This window comes from Callorhinus ursinus, unplaced genomic scaffold, assembly GCF_003265705.2.
Source record: "Callorhinus ursinus isolate GAN/ISIS: 27379988/994484 unplaced genomic scaffold, GSC_fseal_2.0 scaffold83, whole genome shotgun sequence".
In the NCBI taxonomy this organism is placed as follows: Eukaryota; Metazoa; Chordata; class Mammalia; order Carnivora; family Otariidae; genus Callorhinus; species Callorhinus ursinus.
The window spans coordinates 2,750,079-2,772,704 of NW_027397145.1; the positions used below are offsets into that span (position 1 = coordinate 2,750,079).

At 43.2% G+C, this 22,626-nt stretch overlaps 1 protein-coding gene across 5 annotated transcripts in view; it reads left to right on the forward strand.

Moving 5' to 3' along the window:
* Positions 1 to 6,466: 6,466 nt before the first annotated feature.
* KLHL3 (kelch like family member 3) overlaps positions 6,467 to 22,626 on the forward strand; it is a 119,945-nt gene continuing 103,785 nt past the window's right edge. For 4 of the 5 annotated variants that reach the window (XM_073887814.1, XM_073887815.1, XM_073887813.1 and 1 more), the window contains exon 1: positions 6,913 to 7,194. In XM_073887814.1, coding sequence (XP_073743915.1) covers positions 7,139 to 7,194 — 56 coding nt within the window. In that variant the 5' untranslated portion in view covers positions 6,913 to 7,138. Of the gene's footprint in view, positions 6,605 to 6,912; positions 7,195 to 22,626 lie in introns of those variants that run through there. The other variant, XM_073887812.1, reaches the window with a different exon arrangement.

The window sequence follows — 22,626 nt, forward strand, 5'->3', positions numbered from 1 at the left end:
TATATATACACACACGAGAATTTCTTTTTTTTTAAAGATTTTATTTATTTATTTGACAGAGAGAGAGACAGCGAGAGCAGGAACATAAGCAGGGGGAGTGGGAGAGGGAGAAGCAGGTCTCCTGCTAAGCAGGGAGCCTGATGTGGGACTCGATCCCAGGACCCTGGGATCATGACCTGAGCCGAAGGCAGACGCTTAACGACTGAGCCACCCAGGCGCCCACGAGAATTTCTTTATGCATTCATCCACTGATGGACACTTAGGTTGTTTCTGTACCTTGGCTATTGTAAATAATGGCGCATTGAGCATGGGGATACAGATACGTAGATATCTTTTTGAGTTACTGTTTTTATTTTGTTCAGAAGTATAATTGGTGGACATATGGTAGTTCCATTTTTGATTTTTTGAGGAGCATCCATACTGTTTGCCATGATGTCTATACCGATTTACATTCCCACCAACAGTGAATAAGGGTTCCTTTTTTCCACATTCTCACCAACCGTTGTTATTTCTTGTCTTTTTGATACTTGCCATCCTGACAGGTGTGAAGTGATATCTCATTGTGGTTTTGTCCCTGATGATGAGTGATTTTGAGCATATTTTCATGTACCTTTTAGCCTTTTGTATGCCTTCCTTAGAAAAATCCTTTTCACATCCTCTACCCATTTTTAAATTGGATTGTTAGGGGCACCTGGGTGGCTCAGTCGTTAAGCATCTGCCTTCAGCTCAGGTCATGATCCCAGGGTCTTGGGATCGAGCCCCTCATTGGGCTCCCTGCTCATTGAGGAGCCTGCTTCTCCCTCTCCCACTCCCCCTGCTTGTGTTCCCTCTCTTGCTTTGTCTCTCTCTGTCAAATAAATAAGTAAAATCTTAAAAAAAAAATAAATTGGATTGTTAGTTTATTTGCCATTGAGTTCTATGAATTCTTCATTATTTTGGGTATTAGCCCCTTATCAGATGATCTGAAAATATTTTCTCCCATTCAGTAGGTTACCTTTTTATTTTGTTGACTATTTCCTTTGCTGTGCAGAAGCATTTTAGTATGGTATAGTCACATTTATTTTTGCTTTAGGTGTCAGATTTTTTTTAAAGAATTAATTAATTAATTTTAGAGGGAGAGAGAGAGTGTGAGAGTGCAGGCAGGGGCAGAGAGGGAGAGAGAGTATCCCTAGCAGATTCCACGCCAAGCATGGAGCCTGAGGAGGGCTCCATCCCATGATCCCTTGATCCCTCGATCCCTCGATCATGACCTGAGCTAAAATCAAGAGTTGGATGTTCAACCAGCTGAGCTATCCAGGTGCCCCTTTGGTGTCAGATTTAAAAAAAAAATCATTGCCAAGACTTGTATCAAGGAGCTTACTGCTCATTTTGTCTTTCAGGAGTTTTATGATTTCAGGTCTTACATTCAAATTTTTAATCCCTTTTGATTTGATGTTTTGTGTATGGTGTCAGATACTGGTCTAGTTTTATTCTTTTGCATGTGGTTGTCCCGTTTTCTCAACACCGTTTATCAAGGGACTGTCCTTTTCCCACTCTATATTCTTGACTCTTTGTTATAAGTTAATTGATCATATATACATGGGCTTATTTCTAGGTCCTCTATTCTGTTCTCTTGGTTTATGTGTCTGTTTTTATGCCAGTACTATATTGTTTTAATTACTAAAGCTTTTATAATATAGTTAGAAATCAGGGAGCATGATGCTTCCAGCTTTGTTCTGTCTCAAGATTACTTTTCTTATTTGGGGTATTTTGTAGTTCCACACACAATTTAGGATCGTTTGTTCTATTTCTTTGAAAAATGCGATTGGGATTTTCATAGGTATTGCATTGAATCTGTAGATTGCTTCAGGTAGTATGGACACTTTAATGATACTCGTTCTTCAAATCCGTGAGCATGGAATATCTTTCCATTTGGTTGTATTTTTTAAAATTGCTTTTGTTAATATCTTATGGTTTTCAGTATATAGGCCTTTCACCTCCTTGGTTAAATTTCTTCCTATGTATTTCTTTTTGGATGCAGTTGTAAATGGGATAGTTGTTTTTATTTCTCTTTCTGATAGTTCATTATTAGTATATAGAAATGCAATAGATTTTTGTATATTGATTTTTCTCTTCCTGCAACTTTATTAAAATTGTTTATTATAACAGAGGGAGGAACTCTTCCAAACTTATTTTATGAGGGCAGAATTACCCTGATACTAAAACCAGACAAGGATGCCACAAGAAAATTAGAGGCCAGTATCCCTGATGAACATAGATGCAAAAATACTGAACAAAATATTAGGAAACCGAAGTCAACAATACATTAAAAGGATCATACATTGTGATCAAGTGGGATTTATTCCACGGTTACAAGCATAGTTCAACATCTGCAAATCAGTCAGTGTGATACCCCACATCATCAAAATGAAGGATAAAAATCATACGATCATTTCAATACATGCAGAAAAAACATTTGCCAAAATTCAACGTCCATTTATGATAAAAACTCCACAAATTATATATAGAGAAGAAATGTACCTAAACATGATAAAGGCCATAAATGCCAAGCCTACAACTAACATCATACTCCATGGTGAAAAGCTGAAAACTTTTCCTTTAAGATCAGGAACAAGACAAGGATGTCCACTGTCACCACTTTTATTCAACATAGTTCTAGAAGTCCTAGCCACAGCACTCACACAAGAAAAAGAAATAAAAGGTATTGAAATTGGAAAGGAAGAAGTAAAACTGTCCCTATTTGCAGATGAGATGGTATTATATATAGAAAACTCTAAAGTCTCCATCAAAAAACTGAATACATTCAGTAAAGTTGCAAGGTATGAAATCCATCTACAAAAATCTGTTGTGTTTCTGTACACCTCACATTTAAAACAGGGATAATGGTTCATTCTCATAGGTTTGCTGTGATAATTAAACGAGAAGGGTACCTATAAAGCCTTGACTACAGAGTCTGGTTCAGAGTAAATTGTCCAGGGTTGGAAGCTGCTATTACTTTTCAGGGCATGTAATCTTAAGTCAGAGGTGTTGAGGGACATGAAGCACATTGTAAGCTTTAAAGTGAGACGCAAGTGCCATGTGTGATTATATTCTTGGAACTCTTCAGGACATGGGTTCTTCTACCTTCAGAGGAGTTCTGAGGGAAGCCAGGTATTCCTTGGGATAAGGTGCTGTTCTGTTTACCTTTTGACCTTTTTATTCTTCAAGTTCCTTTTCAGTGTCTGCCTGGCTTCCTGGGGCAGTGAGAGCAGCTCAAGGGGGAATGTACTCCTCAAGTGGTACAGAATCTCAGGGGGATGTTCTGGTGATACAGGTGTGGTTGGGCCTTAATTTAGCTCCGGTTTTGCTTAGCTCTTGGTGGCCTGTTGGTAGTAGGGGTCATTGGAGATGTGGACATGGCTCCAGGGGAGGCCTGGGTCCATGTTTCTGGCACAAGGTGCCTTGGCAGACTTTCTTTCTTTCTGATGGTTTGAGCTCTTTTCGTTGTTCTAAGTGCATGAGAGTCACCTGTGAAGTTCATTGAACTTCCTGGAAGTTTGAGGTTTTTTTGTTTTCTGTAGTCTGTTTCCCCTGATTTATTGAGGTATAATTGACATAAGATAAAACTCACCCATTTTAAGTGTCTGGTTTGATGAAACAGTAGTTGTATACAGTCACCTAAGTATCACTGTGCTCAAGATGTGGAACATTTCTGTAACCCTGAGAAGTTTCACTGTCCCTTTTGACCCCATGATGTGTACAGTTTTAACCATCTAGGCAGATGGTTCTAACGCGCGGGGAGGTGTGGGACCGCTGTACTGGGTTATGGTGCATGCAAATGTGAGAAACTGAATGCCTGTAGAAGGAGGGTAAAAGTGACAAAAGAAAAAAGATACTTGAATGGATGGCTTATCAAAAAGAATGGAATCTTGCCATTAGCAGCGACGTGGATGGAACTAGAGGGTATTATGGTAAGCGAAATAAGAGAAAGACAATTATCATATGATCTCACTCGTATGTGGAATTTAAGAAAGAAGGCAGAGGATCATAGGGGAAGAGAGGAAAAAATAAAGCAGGATGAAATCAGCGAGGGAGACAAACCCTAGGAGACTCTTAATCACAGGAAACAAACCAAGGGTTGCTGGAGGGGAGGTGGGTAGGGATGGGGTAACTGACTTATGGACATTAAGGAGGGCACGTGATGGAATGAGCACTGGGTGTTATAGGCAACTGATGAATCACTGACCTCTGCCTCTGGAACCAATAATAAATTATGTTAATTAATTGAATTTAAACAAAAAAACTAGTTGGGTTTACTGTCTCTAGATAAGCTATGCTGTACAGGCTCCTTGGGGAGAGATGGAGTGTGGAGAAAAGAACTTTGTAGACCAAACCCAGTTAAAAACAAACAAAAACAAAAACCAGTTTCTTTTACTAACAGTTTCTTCCTGAGCCACATAAAGCTGAAGAATTCTGCACAGACTTGGTGTGGATGGCTGGATTGATTGCTTTGGGATGGAGAGTTGGGGCCACAAGGTACTATTGGTAAACTGTGGAAGAAGCCTTGGGTGTGGGAAGGAGGGCTGGGAAGTGGGGGTCAGACACTACTGCTGGTCAGTCCAAGGATGGGACCTCTTCCTCCAGGCAGACACCTCTCTGGTTCCGTTGATTTTCCTCTGCCACAAGAATCCAGTTAGTATCTCTTCTTCATCTGAAGTTCAGTCAGGAAAATTAGCCTAAAGCAAATGAGTTCGGGCTGTGGCCCAGAGAACATTTGGATAATAAAGTAGAAAATGGAAAATGTAGCTCTGAAATGAGAGACGATTAGGGCGGAACTTTGTATGAGGAGTCCCGAGACTTCGATTCTCGATTCTCGACTCAGCTCTGTCCCTGGTTTTGCTCGATGAACTTCCCTGAGTGTTCTCTGTTCCCGGTACCTCCATGGATAGAGCGAGTGGTTAATAAAGTGTGTAGGTGGTAGTATGGTTTCAGCACAGACACTGTAGTGACACTGGTTAGGTTAGCACAGCTAAAGTAGGTTGTGAAGGCAATGCTATAAAATTTTTATACTGGCTGTCAAATAAAATCTGTATATCCTCAGCCTTAAGTAGTTCCTTTTCTGACCTTTTCCTTTTCTCTCTGGTTTGTTAGATGTGACATTTTCCCCCCTTTCCTGTATGGTGAAGTGGTGAGTGAGGGTATAAAGTCATAAAAGAGAGACTTATCTTAGTCTCATGTCCCTTTTATGAATCAACCAGTTGTCTTCCTGGTGGATGCCTGCACTCTGGCACGGATTCTGGGATTCAGTTTCCTTATTTGTGGTGTTCGGCTCCTCCTGGTCCCTGTGAATCACCTCAAGAGGAAATATCTGGAGCAGAGCAATAAGGCTGATTAGAGGAGGAAGGGACAGAGGGAGAAAGATACGAGGGGTATTGTTGTGGAGAAGAAGTGGTGATCCGGGGCTGGCTGGAGGATGTAAATAAAATAACCCAGGCGTCTTCTCATTTGAGAGAGTTGGGGTAGTGCTCCCATCTCAGAGGACCCTGAGGGTCCGTGGGAGGTAATCTTTGAGAATAACACCCTGCCAGTTTGAGTTCAGGGAGGCTGTATAAAGTTTCAGTGACTCCTACTAGTTTCTGTTACCTCAGTGTCCCCCCACACCCTGTTCCACTGTTTCAAGGCTTTGTAGCAGTGAAGAAATTTAACAGGTCCCAATGATAATAGTCATCGATTTAATGATCATCTCTCCCACTTTCATCCTCCCTGAAGCCCCCTACAAAATATTAGAGGCCAGTAAAAACTTCTTCTTAAGCATTCTTACAGATGAACAAGAAAAATGGAGCATTTCAGACATTTTCAGAATCATGCGATTTTTAGAGCTGAAAGGACTCTGGACTGATCCTGTGTTATGGATGAAGGGCTGAGGTTCAGAGTAGGGAGAAGACTTGCTGAAGGTCACTCAGCTTGCCAGTGGTAGGTAGTATAGATCCTGAAAAGCCCAGGTATGACATGGATGGTTTGAGAATAGAGATACTAATGTATGATTTTTGAGGCATTAAAGAAGCTTCTGAACCCATTTCTGTGGCTAACCAATCACCAGTGGCTGATTGCTTCTGTTTCCTCTGAGCCTCTTGGCTGTGGCTAGGAGACACAGACTAGCCTTGTGCCTTCCCAAGATGATGCTTTAGAGTTAAGTAAGTCTAAATTGAGGCTCAGCAGCTGGAGATTACAGGGTATGAGAGATCTTTGGCTGGAGATGGGGGTTTGGTGGGAGACTTGCTAGTTGGAGCCACAGCTGAAGTTAAATTTCAGTGCTTTAGGAAGATATTTTAGGGTTGTGCTATGAAATTTGTGGACTTTCAGTATGGTGTAGGGAAATCAATGTGTGCAGTATTCATTGTCATGCCTTTGCTGCAATAGTCTTTGGCCCCTTGAGGCAAAAGAGCGTTTGTTTCAGTTTCACCTCTGTCTCCTGTTCTCTTTATAAAATTTCTCTCCGCATTCTCAGTTCTATCCGGCTCTTTTTCCCCTAACTTCTCTCCATCTGTCAGACTCTCAGAGCTACCGTAGATTTTGTGAGGCGGAATTGGAACGTGAGCTGTGACCTACAAGCCAATTTCCCCAGGTGGATAAACTCCACTACAAGCCACAGAGGGGCCTCCTCATTCCAGCGATCTGGCCGGGCTGACGGACTTGTAGCCTATGGGGGCTGGGGAGGGGGCGGGGGCCAGTATTTCTTGGGCTGGTGAGGAACTGCCTGAACCTTTGCAGAATGGGCGCAGGAGGCGGGAGGCCCCGGGGTGGGCTAGTCGCCTGAGCTGGGGATGCCTGGGCAGATGTGGAGGCAGCTCGAAAGGTGGCACCGCACTTGGGTCGCTGGAGCTGCGCTGTTCCTAGGAGACCGAGGAGCAGCAAGCCTGCGGGGGAGGGGGAGCAAGTGGGTTGCTGCTTTTAGCTGCTGAAAGGGCTGCAGGGAGCTCTGGGTAAGACATTTTCTGCTGCTGCTGCTTCTGCGGTAGAAGCTGCTGGGAGTAAGTCAGAGGAAGGAGGATCGAGAGGGAGGAGGCTTCGTTTGCAGCCATGCTGAATCACTGTTGCTGATCAGGATCTCCTGTTGGTTGGCCAGGAGATCGGAGAACAGAGCTAGATCTCCGGGTGCATGCACAGTTCAGCGGCTGCCACCCTGGCTGGGCCTCGCACAATGGAGGGTGAAAGGTATGTATATATTAAATGTGTGTTGGTGTGTGTGTGTGTGTGTGTGTGTGTGAACGTGTGCTTGTGGTGCAGCTTCCAGCTTTTGTATCTGCATTGGCGAGGCAGGGTCGGAAGACCTGGCCACTGATGTATCCCAGTGGGTGGCAGAGTCAGAGCAGGGAAGCCCCCTTTTCCAGAGATCTGGCTTCTGCCAAGGCAAGTCTGGGTTTGCTGGGCATTGGAGCCCCCTGAAAGAAGGGACTTCCTGGCTGGTGTTTGGGAATAGTTTTGCATGGGCTGGATCAGGATTGCCTTTCTCAGGCTGTTTCAAGGAGGCGTTTCCCTTTCTTGGGTACTTTCTGGGGGTGGTTTTTCTTTGGTGGGGGGTTCCTGATGTCACAGCAGGGCTGGCCTGGCATGGACTGCTTACATTTTCACACTGGGGTGCTTAAATCTTAAGCGTGCTGTGCTCATGTCTATCCTAAAAGGATGTGTGTGTGTGTGCCTGTACACACGCACAAGTTCAAATAAGAAGGAGAGAAACCCATTCAGATGACACTTGCTCTGAACTGACTTTCATTTTCATTGAAAAGTTTATGAATGATCCTGGAATGTATATGCTTTAGAGGAACTCTTGCTCCTTCTGTCAGGGATTCCTTATGAAATAGGAAATCCAGAGAAGGGAATTTAAGTACTTCTGCTGAGCTGGATCTAACTAGCAAGAGTTTATTTTCTGGCAGGCACGTGCATGTACATTTTAAACTATTATCTGAGGGACCTGATTCTTTTATTTTGGAGGTGCTTGATGCAGTGTGGGGGCGGGTCATTCCTCTGTGCTAAAACGTCTCCTCCTGTTGTGTCAGCCTCTACGTTCTGTGCGTCTGTGGCTGGTGGAGAACAAGGCTTGCCATTTTCCTTGAGGTGGGGCAACGGCAGGAGGCATTAGGCAGGGAGGGGTCAGGTGAGGCAGTGCACCACTGGAGGAGGGGGGCGCTGCTCTGAGTGGCCAGTTTTGATGCAGATGATAACTGGCTGGTGAAATGATGTCTGTTCACCTAACTCAGCATACTTTCCTTTGCACATACTGTCCCGACGTCTGCATCTCACGGGGCAGGGTGATGCCATTAAACATCTCTAGACCCTGTTAGAATTGGCGCGGTGGTTGGGTGTCTTCCTGTCTGAAGAGGCCCCAAAGACTGCGTTTCTTGCTGTGACTCCCACAGGAAGAGTCTGGGACTTTTAGTCTGAATGTGCTGCAGATGTAGCTTTTCCCTCAGTGCTGTCTGCAACAGGAGCTTAGATGTTGGACTCAATTTGACCTTCTGGGCAGCAGAGCATCTGGAGCCCTGTCTCCTAGGCTGGGCACAGAGATGCGTAGTGTCTTCACCTCCTGTTGTTCTGATAAGCTAGCAGAAGGGCAGGGGTGATGTGAATGGCGCTTTAGAGATTCTGGATCAGGCTGATTCTGCCACACCGGTGGCATGTTGGGCCTGAAAGGTCCTTGTGAGTCGAGCAGCAGCGGATCAGAGTACTGCTTCCTGAGCATTTTGGGGCATCTACTGTGTTCCTGTTCTCTTTTCAGAAATGTAATGAGCCTTTGCCCTCTAGGAGATCTCTTGTTTTTCGACACTCTGGTGCCTCTCTGCTGGGATGGCTGATGTCCTGGCCTTTATGACCCCTGGATTTTGTTTTTCCCTTACTGGAGGCAGAGAGTAGGCAAGCAATCCAAACTGAGCAGCTTCCAGTGTTTACCCCGTCACCCATCTCGCTACCTTTTGTTCCCAGCTTGCCATGTCAGGCATTCACGTCTTCTGAAATCTGGCCCCGTCTGCATTCCCTCTGCTCACCCATACCCCCACCCAGTGATGTTCTGGTCTCTTTTGTGACCACATATCCTGTATACTACTCTATCTGGTCCCAGATCCTTTGTTCCTGGAATTCCTTTTACCTGGAATGCCTTTCCCTTCTTCTTTTCCAAAAGTTATCCATCTAACAAGGCTGTTATTTAACACCCTACTTTGTGCTGATAACCTCAGCTTTTCTAGTTTGAGGTGATGTTCTTCTGAATTCTAGTCTCTCCAGTTTGTAGCCATAGTTGGATGCTGAATCATAGCCCTCCTCCCTGCCCCCGATGTTTTTCTGCTTTTGTTTTGTATCTTACAAGTCCCCAGACTCAGAGACAGGTCCTCAAGGTTAAGGACCGTGCCCGTACCTCCGAATACTCCTTACTCATTGCTGTGTGGCTGCATGCATAGTAGGTGCCGCATAATTATTTGGCAATTAGCTGATAACTTTTGAGGGGAAAGTCTGATAACTAAGAAGAAAGTTGGTGAGAGATGAGATTGAAACCTTTGGCCAATAGGTTCATCTCTGGCTATCGGCCTTATTATCTCAGCACGGGTCATTGACCCCGTGGAATGCTTTGTAGGCGGAGAACAGGGGAAGCGGCCTTGTTTTACAAGTTCCCTGGGAAACCCAGACTGCCCCCCTCCCCACCCCAGAAGCTGAGGGACTGGCCTAGGATCACATGTCAAACCTCCAGCGACTGGAGGAATCCTGAATCTGTGCTTGTTCCACACTTAACCTGCTGCAGCTTAATTGGGGCTGTTTTTAAGCATTAACATTTTTCAGCCAAGAGATTTTTAACGAACAATTTTCTTTCTTTGCCACGAGGGTATGAAAATAACTTCTCCCTTCAAAGGCTCTTAATCGAAAGCATGGGATTTAGAATAACATAGACCTTGTCATGAATCTGCTTTATAAACCGTGTGACCTTGAGTGTGTCACATTGTTTTCACAAATAATTTTTCTTTTTGGTATAAAGGGAGTAATAACAGTATCTCTCACGGAGTTGTTGTCATGATCAAATGAGGTAATATGTAGAAAGCATCTAGTAAAATTTTTGTGGCACAGACTACCAGGTAAATGGTACTTGTTATCTCTGGTGTTCATCTCTTGCCCTCTTGTACCCCATGACTCGTGCTGGGATTCTAACTGAAGCTTATTTTAAGGACTTTCTATATTTATCATCTGAAGCAGACTACATGGGACTTTTCCCATGAGAAAATTGGGGAGAGCTTATCAGGCCCATTCTCTTGCTTCTACCTGAACCATCCATCTCCTCATAGTGAGATACCACATGGGGCTTGGCATTTCCTCTGCTAGGCCCCCCCCCCCCCCCCCCGGCACCTACCTTAATCCTCCTTTTTATAGACATCCTGAGGCATCTGGATGCCTTAGTGGTTTGGAATCATGAACCAGATATACTTTTGTTCAGCCAAAATCTCAAGAAGAACCTATGAATTTGCTCTCACCTCTGCTATATCCCCCAAGCCGTCCAGCTCTCAAAGAACCTGCTGATGCTAGGATTGCCATCTCCCTTTGTGAAGAATCAGTGTTTCTTCATCAGTCAGAGGAAGATGACCCTGCCTTCTGTTCTGTGAAGAAGGGTCTTTGGCTCTCAGCTACTCCAGTGATAAATTGTGTGTGTATATGGGCCTCTGTGTTTGTAGAGCAGATAGTGAAAATGGCAAGTGCTGTTGCCATTAGGATTTTATTTCTGTTCTTGAAATCAGCCTTGTGGGCTAAGCAGCCTTATTTATACTCCAGAGATGGATGGTGGTGATAGTTGCACAACAGCATGAATGTACTTAATGCCACTGAACTATACATTTAAAAGTGGTTAAAATGGAAAATGTCATGTTATGTATATTGCCACAATTAAAAAAATTTTTTTCCAGGGGTGCCTGGCTGGCTCAGTTGGTAGAGCATGCGACTCTTGATCTTGGGGTTATGAGTTTGGGCCTCCATTGGGTGTAGAGATTACTTAAAAATGAAATCTTAACAAATATTTTTTCCGGGCACATATCTGCAAGACTTGCAGAGAACAACAACTTTGGGAAGAAGCATCATAAAAAGGGGGAGTTAGTTGTCCATTTTTCTTAAAATTGAGGTTTTCTTCATCAGAAGCAATGGGATGCACCTGCTTGAGAGGGGCACCGTGCGCCCAGCACTATGACATGATTTGGTGGGAGCAGTTCCCAGGAGAATAGTTCGTCCTTACTAAGGAGAACTTGTTCTGGACTTCAGGGAGCTTCAGAGCCAGAAGAGCTTTTTTTCCACCCTTGATCGATGAAGAGGAAGATCATATTTCTTGAGAAGACATGACTTAGCTGATATTCTCCAAATGCTGAGTTTTGCATTGCCAGGTAAAATGCTGGCAAGACCCAGGGAAGAGCCAGCACTGAGCACTCTCACCTTTTCTCTCTTCCCATGGCATGTCCTTGAGTCCTTTCCCATCCCGAGTAGTCATGGATAGAAACTTTCGTAGACGTTTTTGGGCATCACTGCTGCCTGAAGCAGATGTGCATTTCAACCATGGTAATTGAAACCAAATTTTCCATTCTGAAAATATTTATTGGCAAAGTAAGGTTTTTAACTGCAAAAAACAAAGTCACTGAAGCCACTTGATTTCCCCATATCCAGATTTGGATTTTCAGGATTTTGTTTGCTAGGTTTTAGATTGTTCAGACAGAGGCAGGCAAGAACATTTTGGGGTAAGTTTTCTAAAGTGAGTACTTTATTTGATGAAATTTGCCATTGTAGAAGTGACCTAGTTCTTTTCAGTTGCTGGATGAACCCTAAAACTAGGTTAGACTGAAAAGAGCATTAATAAACGATAATAAAAAATAACTTGAACATACCTTATTCTTAGACTTTTTCCCATTAAACAGGTTCAGTTGTTGTTAAGCTAGACATCTATAACTTTTGATCATTTATGAGGATTTTCAAACTCTCAGCACAACTCTCCTGGACTTTTCTTTTTAACATATGAAAATCTGTCATAGCCTCTATCAAAACCACACGCCTGGAAGAGCTCGGCTCTCCTGTTCAACCCGAGTAGAAGCTTGGCTCCCCAAATGCCACATAACAAGGGGTGTTTTTCTCTTAGTCTTCCTCTCTCTTTGTCTCATTCTGTCTGAACACAAGTGTTTCTCTTGTGTTTTACACGGCCCATGTAAGAGACGCCCCCCCCACCCCGAACCACCACCCCCGCCCTCGGTTTTGAAGGAAACTGCCTATGAATTGGGCTCTTAGGAATGTGATTAGCAACATACCTATTCTTGAGCTGGTTTAGCAAGGAGCACATCGTAGGAAAGGCAGCAGCTGCTCGCCAGCTTTGACGAATCACGATGGACTTAGGTGAATGCTCCAAGTTCACTACGATTAATAAGATCAACTCTAATACACACTGCAGTTTGCCTGCAGTCAGTGGAGTGAAGTAGTGCTATGTCACAGGTCCTGCAGGGTCCAGTCCTTTTTGTTTGGCCTGGTTGGGCTGCACAGTGAAGAACCTCAGAGAGCGGGGCATAAGGATTGAGCTCTCTTGGCCAGATAGGCTGTGGACATTGTCCCAGGTCAATGAACATTGCTGTTAGGGGCATAGGCCCTGCAGTTGGATAGATCTGGGTTTGAGTGTTAATTCTCTACTTAGTAGTTACGTGGGACTTTGAGACGTTTTATCTCAGTGCTTAAGGAGATAATAAGGCTGTTTTATTTTTGTATAGATTCTATTAATTTATTTGACAGAGAGAGAGCGCACAAGCAGGGGGAGAGACAGGCAGAGGGAAAGGGAGAAGCAGGCTTCCCGCTGAGCAGAGAGCCTGAAGTGGGGCTCGATCCCAGGACCCTGGGGTCATGACCTGAGGTGAAGGCAGACGCTCAACCGACCCAGCCACGCAGGAGCCCCGAGGGCTCTTCTGAAGATAAAACGAGATCATGGAGGCAAAGTGCTTTACCATATTATCAGCTTTCAGTAAATGCTGTTATTAATTGTTAGCCAGGAGCTATAGCTTACAATGCGCATCTTCCATGTGTCCATGTGGGCTGTTGCAGGGTGCTGTGAAGAGAGGCGGCACCACTGAAAGGGTATGAAGAATAATGGGGCTTTATAGTGGCCCATGTGTAGGTGGTGGTTCTTGATGCTAGGACTGCATAGTCTAGTCCTGAATCCTGCTGCCTGGACATCTTCAAGTGACAGGTCCTTTATTAGCCCAGAGGTAGAAATTTAAATTTGGTCATTTTGGCCTTGAACTTTAGGATTGGGATACCTGCTAGATCTGTAGTTGGCCCTGAGCCCTGGAGATACAGAAATGCTGTTTTGTCACTGGCCCACTGCTGCCCAGACTTGGAGAAGCAGAGTCATGCTGAACTCTTCATGAGAACTGAAAGTACAACAGCCAGAAAGGCACTTTATTAATTTGCAGTGAAGACGACTGTCAGGATGTTCCTGAGGGCCTGCTACCGCTTCCTCGCTTCCTTCCTGGAGGAGGACCAAATTGATCAAAGGCTGCATAGTGAGCTAGGGACTGAGTTATGGCATTCGAATGTTTACAGTCTTCAAGCTTTACAACATGGATCCGACCTGAGGCTGAACCAGGTCAGACCATGATGATTAAATCATCTCTTTCCTAGATAGTGTGCGATGAGCTTGACAAGGGGCTTTCTCTGTCTGATTCTTGTTTTTCAGTTTCCCTTTCTAAACGACACGTTCTTTGTTGGGGGATTTTAGTGATTTGACATAGTCTTACTCTGACTCAGAGCAATGTTTTGTCTTCTTTAGGTGACTTGGCCTCTCTTTATTCTCTCTCCTCTGTAGCTTGAACATCATGTGCTCGGACTCTTTTTCTGTGCCCAGCGCCAGCCCACACTCTCTGACCTTCCTTTGCGTCTCTTGAAGGCTTTCAGAGGGGATGCAGTTCCTAATGCTCAGCTCAGCAGCATTTCTCGGTCTCCCCTTTCCTCTCCTTCCCCCTCTCTCATACCCTGGATCCTCTGGAGCTCCTCATTTGGCAGATCCCCCGAACTCCCTGCACATCCGGCCAGCTCAGAGGCTTTTCCATCGCCTGCCCTGATAACATGCTTTCTATAGAAGTGTCCTCTCTTTTCTATTATTTGTATGAATTTTCCTCAGGAATGAAAAGAGCCTAAGAACTGACACAGTAAGTAACTACCCTTCTTGCTTTCTTCCCTCTTCTCTAGTTGATGATGCCTTTCTCTCTCCCTGCATCCTCTTTATTCCCTATCACCAAGGCAGGGGACTAGACTAGCTAAGAAAGAACCCCACCCCCTTCTGTGGGGTACAAAGAGGGGAAGCTGAGAGGGACAAAGTCATAATTATCTTAATGAGGAAAAGTGAGGAAAGATTGGAATAGTTGGTAATTATACCTTATTCACTTACCTATCCAATCATTTACTCAGTGATTATTTACTGAGCATCTGCCATGTGCCAGAGACTCAGAATACAGAGGGAAATAAAATACCATCCTGGTTCTCATGGACCTCAAAGTCTAAGGTTGGCAGTGGTGTGCTGGAACCAGCACTCACCCATTTGCAAGAGCCGCTTTTAAAATTGTCAGGAATTTTGTGAGTCATTCTATGAAGTATAGCCTTTATTAAAAGATAAATTCTATAACTTAAGAATAAATTATAAACGAGTATAATGAATACCCCAAACTCATCTCTTCCTAGTTATTTTACTGTGGTCTATGCCTTTCAGATTATGTCTCTTGTGTCTCTGTGGTGGAAATACTGTATAGTAGTATAATGGTGTGGTTACACATCTTTTTGTAACTCCACATGTTCAGTAAGATCATGTTGTTAGCTTGAAATCTGCCACAGTGGGAGTATTGACACCATGGAAATTGGCAAATGTTATAAATCAGGGCTCTCTTCCTCGCAAGTAACTGTTAAACATGTCCCAGCAATGCGCTGTGTGGGAGAGACAGAAAAGTAAGAGGTAATTACAATATTACATGGAGGGAAGCACCGAGTACTGTGGGAACACAGAAGGGAAATTAATCTAGTGGGTAGTGGAGAGTGATAGGGAAGACTTCCAGCAAGAGGCTTGAAGGGCTGGTAAGAATGATTTAAGAATTAGTAGGGTAGGGCAAAGGAGCCTGGTATACATAGGCAGGTGCAAATATTTTAGTAGAATGGTAGCAAGAAGTCTTCAGGGCAATGATAGAGTTCTGAAGGGCCAGGCTAGGTCTCTGAGATTTATTCTGAACCCAGTGAGGAACCAGTGAGAGCTTTCACATAGAACATCCCTTGCTCACACTGACATTCTGTAAAGGTCACTCTGGAGTCAGGGAGCAGGTTATCTTAGTAAGGCAGGCAAGGGATCATGATGGCCTGGGCTATTGTTGTGGTTGCAGTTGCTGTGAGAAGGCAATGGAGTGGAGATAGATTAAAGGAGCACTTGGGGCTGTATGTGAGGGGTGTGAGAGAGAGAGGGAAGAGGTTATCAAGGATGACATCCCAGTTTCTGCCTTGGATAGGTGAGTGGGTGGTTGGTTTTAGCTCTGAGTGCAGAAAGAAGAGTAGCCTTGAGGAAGAGTAGGGATGGTGGAGAGCCTCCATTTTGGATAGGTTGAGTATGAGTTACTGTGCAAAATGTGAGGGAGTCAAGGCAGACATTGGGTATGTGGATCTGGATGGTAGAGGACAAGGGAGGGCAGGAGAAAAGGCTGGGGGAGGTGGTGTGCTGAGAGGGCCCATTATTTAGAACTTAGATATTTTTATAACTTCTGTAATTAATATTTTATGTGTATTGACTGTTAGTTTAACTATGAAAACCGACCCCACTTTTGCTTTTTTAAATCGTTAGCCTTGGAGCCATTGGTTGAGGCAGATTCTTCCACTGTGCTCTGCCGTTTATCACTTGTAAGGACAAGCGAAGGGTTTTCAGGTCAGAGTTCATCGATGACAAATATGTAATGAGGGCCTGCTGTGGGCATGGCCCTATGCTGTGCAGGCTGAGCCATATAAAGAATCCTTAGCCCCATGTTCCTTGCCCACCAGGTATGTTGAGTCTAGTGTGAGAGGAGTGGGTTGTTAGATAGGTACCATGAAAACATAATCAAATACAGGGGAGTATTCTTTATGCCAGTTGAGTTATAGGACAGAAATACTTGAGGAATTTAGGGAAGACAGAGATCACTTAGGACTGAAGGATTCAGAAGACTTCATAGGAGAGGCAAAGCTTAACTGTCCTGGAGAACAGATATTTAGACTATGACAGAAGAGAAGGGAGAGAGAATCTGCCCAGAGTGGATGATTCATCTGCAGTAGAAAATGGGTACTCAGTAAATATTTGAGTAAGAGATAGGGCTGGGATTTAGATTCAGTCCAGGTCAAGGAGGACCTTGAATGCTAAGCAAGATATTATGACTTTATCCCGTAGGCTGATAATGTTTCAGTTTTTTAGCTATATAGTCCTTTGAAAGGAAATCCTACATGGACACCCACTAGGTAGAACAAATGGAAGCAGGGGCTCTAAGTGAACTTCTAGCTTATGATCTTCATGGCCCCTGAAGAGACCTGTGGGCAGGAGGAATCTGAAAGATGTGATCAGAATGACCTTTTAGGGATTGATTTTGCAATGGTGTATAGGAAGCACTTGCAGGGAGGGCATCTAGACTGGGGGACAGCCACTGTAGTAGGACAGAGGGGAGAGACACTGTCATAGGCTAGACCAAGGGAAAAGAGAATTGGAGAACCAGGAAGGAAAAGCCAGCTGTGTTCATCCCTCTTTTTAATATATATTCTTAAAAGGTTTATTTATGTGTTTGAGAGAGAGAGTGTGTGTGAGCAGGCGGGGGGGGAGGGGCAAGAGGGAGAAGGAGAATCCCAAGCCGACTCCCTGTTGAGCACAGAGCCAGAGGCAGGGCTCCATCTCACGACCCTGAGATCATGACCTGAGGTGAAATCAAGAGTTGGATGCTTAACCGACTGAGCCACCCAGGTGCCTCTGTGCTCATCCTTCTTAAGGCTATGAGTCTTGACTATCTCATATGTATGACTTCTTGAATGACATCAGTGAGAATGTGAATTAAGTCTCGGCCACCTTGTAATACTCTCTGTGGGTTTTTGAAGGGGTTGTTGGCCTTTTTACGTGCTGGGCTAGAGGAATTATTCATGTCCTGTGTTCACTGTGGCACCAGTGGTGGTTCATGTAAATATGTTTAATAATAACAGGACATTATATAAAATTAATTAAATTATTAAGCCAGATTTGTGGTGGTCTAACAAAGTTGACTAGTCTGTTTCTGCTGAAGCTTAAGTGGAAAATGGCTTTGATGACCATTTCTGTATAATCCTATAGGAAAGAACAAGGATTCTGCCTGGCCCATACTTTCTTGCCTCATCTATTGTTGCTGGTGCATTTGAATCTTAGATATGGCTCAGCTTGAGTGTCACTGAAACTCTGGACATCTCAGCACAGATGAATGCTCCTTTGTTAAGCAGCCAGAGCTTCAGATCTTCTGGGAGGGGCATATATAAATTAATATTAACTATGGAGAGAATTTGGTAGGCTTTATGTCTCTTGCCAGATGATGAAACATTGAAGGCCGACTCACCTCAGTTGGACTGGGTGGGAGTTCTTAAAGCCTGGTATGGTTTTAATAGGGACTGAAACTTGGGGGCTGGTCAAAGTTGAGGCCAATCTTTGCTCTTGAAGAAATCAACCAGTTTGTGCTTAGAGTAAGGGAATTTGCTAATAAAAGCTTTTCAGTAGAAAACATTTTGTGGCTGAATCTGCCTAGAGAAGCACGTGTGCATGCGCGCGTGTGCGTGCGTGCGTGTGTGTGTGTGTGTGTGTGTGTGTAATTTTGGCTAGGTCTGGCTGGAGTGAAAGATCTTATAGACCTTGAACATGGACAAGAGAGCGGGAATATGCCTCTGTGTGGTCTGTGTTTCACAGGTGGGGAGGGAGATCTATACCAGCCATGTCTAGGATCATGAACTGAGCATATTGGGGCCTTGAGAGAGTGGGAGTAGGCTATCTATATGGGGGCTAACTAATGAAGATCTGGTACAGATGGAGGGAGAAAGATTTAGGGGAGGGAATGATGGTATCTAACAACTCTTACTGAGCATGTGACCCTAGACTGAGGCATATGTGTGTGTGTGTGTGTGTGTGTGTATACACATGCTGGAGAGTGTAGGCTGTGGTGAATAGCTTGGACTGATTCAAGTCAGACACCTGAGCTCAGCTTCCATCCCTGCAACTTTCTATCTCTGTGATCTTGTACAAGATTCTTCACTTCTCTGAGCAGTCAACCCCTCTCTTTCCTTACTTTCCTGCTCCCTGGAAGGTCAGTGAGCTACCAAGAAGCTTGTACCTTCCAGAAACCGGGGATCCATAGTCTACTCCAGACTTCCCATGTTATCACAGAGGCGCACGGCAGGGTAAGAAAGAGACCTTAGGATCTTTCTGATGTCAACCCTTGCCCCTATATCAAGGGTGGAAAGGGCTGTGGATGGAGCGGGGAGATCAGACGCCCATTCCCTAACCAGCCCAATGGTCAGGCTGGCTTTGGTATGAATTGCTTTTTGCTGAACTTTAATCCTTTGAACAGACAATCTGTGTTTGAAACCTTTTGGTAAACACAACATTGTATTAACAGGGCTACATCATTATTGGACCATTTTGGCAGGCCAGAAAGTGCAAAGAGCAACACAAGGAAGAGCAAGCCTTCCTGTTCACTAGTCACACTGGAGAATGTTGCCAGTGCTTCCAAAATGGCCCTATTCCATCTATGTGAAACAGAACTAATAATATCTGTCCACTGGGCTTTTAGAAGCTTTAATCTTATTAGTTCCCTGTCAAAAACCTTCAGTGGTTCTCTGATCAATACCAAATTACGTATTTTTCCCCTTGGCTTTTAAGTCTCTTTACAATTTGAAGACAGCATTTATAATGAATATTTGTGAAGTCTTTTTATAGTTTCTGGATTTATCCCAGGAATGCAAGTATGGTTTAGTTTTAGAAAATATATTAGTATCATTTACCACATTAAAAGATTAAAGGGGAAGGGATACCTGGATGGCTCAGTTGATTAAGTGTCTGCCTTCGGCTCAGGTCATGATCCCAGGGTCCTGGGATTGAGTCCCACATCAGGCTCCTTGCTCAGTGGGGAGCCTGCTTCTCCCTTTGCCTGCTGCTCCCCCTGCTTGAGCGCTCTCTCTCTCTCTCTCTGACAAATAAATAAAATCTTAAAAAAAAAGATTAAAGGGAAAAATCCATATGATCAGCTCATTAGATTCACAAAAATATTTGATAAAATTCAGTGTAACCTTATGATTAAAAACAATAAAATACAAGGGAATTTTCTTAATTTGATTAAGGTCATCTGTAAAAATCCTACAATAAACATGAACAATGGGGAAACATTAGAAACATCATCTTTAAAATCAGGAAGATGACAAGAATATTTGTTAGCACACTTTCTGTTCAACATTGTGTGGCCATCCTAGCAGGGCAAAATTTCTTAAAAAAAAAAAAATTAGAGGCCTAAGCATTGGAAAGGAGAGGAAAAAAACCCTCTGGCAGTATATGCAGGTTAATATGATTGTTTACATAGAACACCTTATTGACTCTTCAGACAAAGAAATAGGAACATTTGGTAAGGTGGCTAGATAGTAATCTGCAGAAATCAATGGCATTTTATAAACTGTGTAGCAATCAGAAAGTACAATTCAAAGAAGACACCATTGCTATTGTAAAAAAGCAACAAAATCTTAAAGTACTTAATAAATTTAATCGAATATGTGTAAGGTCATCATATAGAAAAATATAAAGGTTTGACATTGAAGAAGATGAAATAAATGGAGAGGGATATTCCATGTTAATGGATCGGAAGACACAATATCAGAAAGATGTCATTTCTAATCTAATTGATCTATAAATTCAATGTGGTTTCCTTCAAAATCCCATGAGTCTTGCATGGAGTTGAACAAACCGATACTAAAATTTGCATGAAAGAGTAAAGAAACTGGAATAGTGAAGACACATTTGAAGCATAATAGTAGGATTGAAGACTTGCCCTGTCAAGTATCAAGCCTTATAATGAAGTTACAGAAATAATGTGGTACTGGTATAGAGACAGATAAACTGACCAGTGGAATAGCTTAGAGAGTCTGAAAATAGATCCCTGTATTTGGAACTTTGACATGTGACCTAAGGTGGCATGACAGATAAGTGGGAAAAATAAGTATTCAGTAAGGGGAATGTATGGGAAAAAATTAGATCCATATTTCACATTGTGACATAAAAATCAACGTCAGATAAAATAACCGCCATTAGTCAAAAGCAAAATTGTTAAACTTTTAGTAGAAAATAGAAATTAATATCTTTCTAGCCTTGGTGTAGGGAAAGACACTTTTTAATTTAAATTTTAGGTAGTGGACGTATAGTGCAATACTGGTTTCTGGAGTAGAAATCAGTGATTCATCACTTACATACAACACCGGTGATCATCCCAAGTGTCCTCCTTAATGCCCGTCCCCCATCTAGCATATTCCCCCACCCACCTCCCTCTGTCAACCCTCAGTTTGTTCTCTGTCTTTAAGAGTCTCTTATGATTTGTTTCCCTCTCTCCTTTTTTTCTTTCCTCCCTTCCCATATGTTCCTCTTTGAAAGACACTGACTTTACTTTTATTTTTTATTTTATTTTATTTTTTTTAAATACACTGACTTTAAAAGAAATAATACTTGTGGAATTTCTCATAGGAAAATTTTCACCTTTACTGGGTATTCCTTCACCTTGGTCATATCTTCTTCTGTTTTTGAGAATTTTTTTTTACCTCCTTAAATATATCATTCTAATCATATGCTTTTGTGCATCTCTTGATATTTATCTTCCTGTGCTCAGGTAACCTCATTGCCCCCAGAATTCGAATAGTCCCAAAGTTCAGATGACTGTGACCTTATATTTGTATGCTGAACTGAAGGTGGGGAAGGAAGCCGACGGAGTCTGTCATGGTCAGACAAACTGTAGGTCTTGCATGCTGGTTGTATTTGTTTTTTTGTTTTTATTTTATTTTTAAAATTTTTAAAAATGTTTTATTTATTCATGAGAGTCAGAGAGAGAGAGAGAGAGAGAGAGGCAGAGGGAGAAGTAGGCTCCCCACAGAGCAGGGAGCCCGATGTGGGACTCGATCCCAGGACCCTGGGATCATGACCTGAGCCAAAGGCAGACACTTAACCGACTGAGCCACCTAGGTGTCCCTGCTGGTTGTATTTGAATGTTCCAGTAGTTCCAAATTTTACTGTAAAATCTGTAGAGATTATCAGGTCTCTGGAACATTCTCTTAACCACAGAAGCCCCTTTCTCCAGTCAGTTTGCAAGTCTAGGAGGTCGCCTGGAAGGAGGTACACCAGGCAAAGGCAAAGCAAACTATCTTTAAGCTAGAGTTTGAGTGAACTGTGAGTCCCCAAATCTACACAAGTGGAGAAGGTTCTGTTTTCCTCTTAGAACAGAGGTAACTCCAATGTTCTGGACTTGATCTTGGAGCTGAATAGTTTCATCGGTTTGGGAAAAAAAAGTCCTTTTTTGGGTGTTCATTCTTTTGCTAATTTTTTCCACCCCCCCCCAAAGCTGAGACATATTGCTCAGAAGTAGTTGGGCATCTAATTGGCATCTCATAGGGATTTGAGTGTTTTGTCTTCAATACAGAAGACTTTGAGGTTATGAATGACTCTTGCTAGTCCCCACCTGCTCACTTAGCCCACACAGATAGCCCTTCTTTTCATAACAGTGACAGTCCCTTGTCATTCTATGGGATTATGGTTTCCCAGAAGCTTTCACTTCTGTGCCTTTGTTCTCCATACCCAAGCACAAATGTGTTCACCTGCTTCCTGTCCCACTTCTTTCTCCTTTTGATGGCTTCTCATTGTCTCTGAAACCGCTCAGAAACCCAGACTCCTTAGCTTTGCTAATATGACACTCACAGGACTGCTCCATCTTCTAGCCTTTGCTTTTTGTTTTTTGATTTTATTTTATTATGTTATGTTAGTCATCATACATTACATCATTACTTTTTGCTGTAGTGTTCTATGATTCATTGTTTGTGTATGACACCCAGTGCTCCATGCAGTACGTGCCCTCCTTACTACCCATCACCGGTCTAACCCATCCCCTCACCCCCCCAAAACCCTCAGCTTGTTTCTAACAGTCCAAAGTCTCTCATGGTTGTCTCCCCCTCCAATTTCCCCCCCTTCATTTTTCCCTTCCTACTATCTTCTTCTTTTTTTTTTTCCTAAGGAAATGTTCATTTTATTTGTAATAATGGTTTTGCAGTTTTTTTTTTGATGTAGTGTTCCATGATTCATTGTTTGCATATAACACCCAGTGCTCCATGCAGAACGTGCCCTCTTTGATACCCATCACCAGGCTAACCCACCCCCTCCCCTCTAGAACCCTTAGTTTGTTTCTCAGAGTCTATAATAGTGTCTCATGGTTCATCTCCCCCTCCGATTTCCCCCGCTTCATTTTTTCCCTTCCTACTATCTTCTTCTTCTTCTTCTTTTTTTTTAACGTATAATGTATTATTTGTTTCAGAGGTACAGGTCTGTGATTCAACAGTCTTACACAATTCACAGTGCTC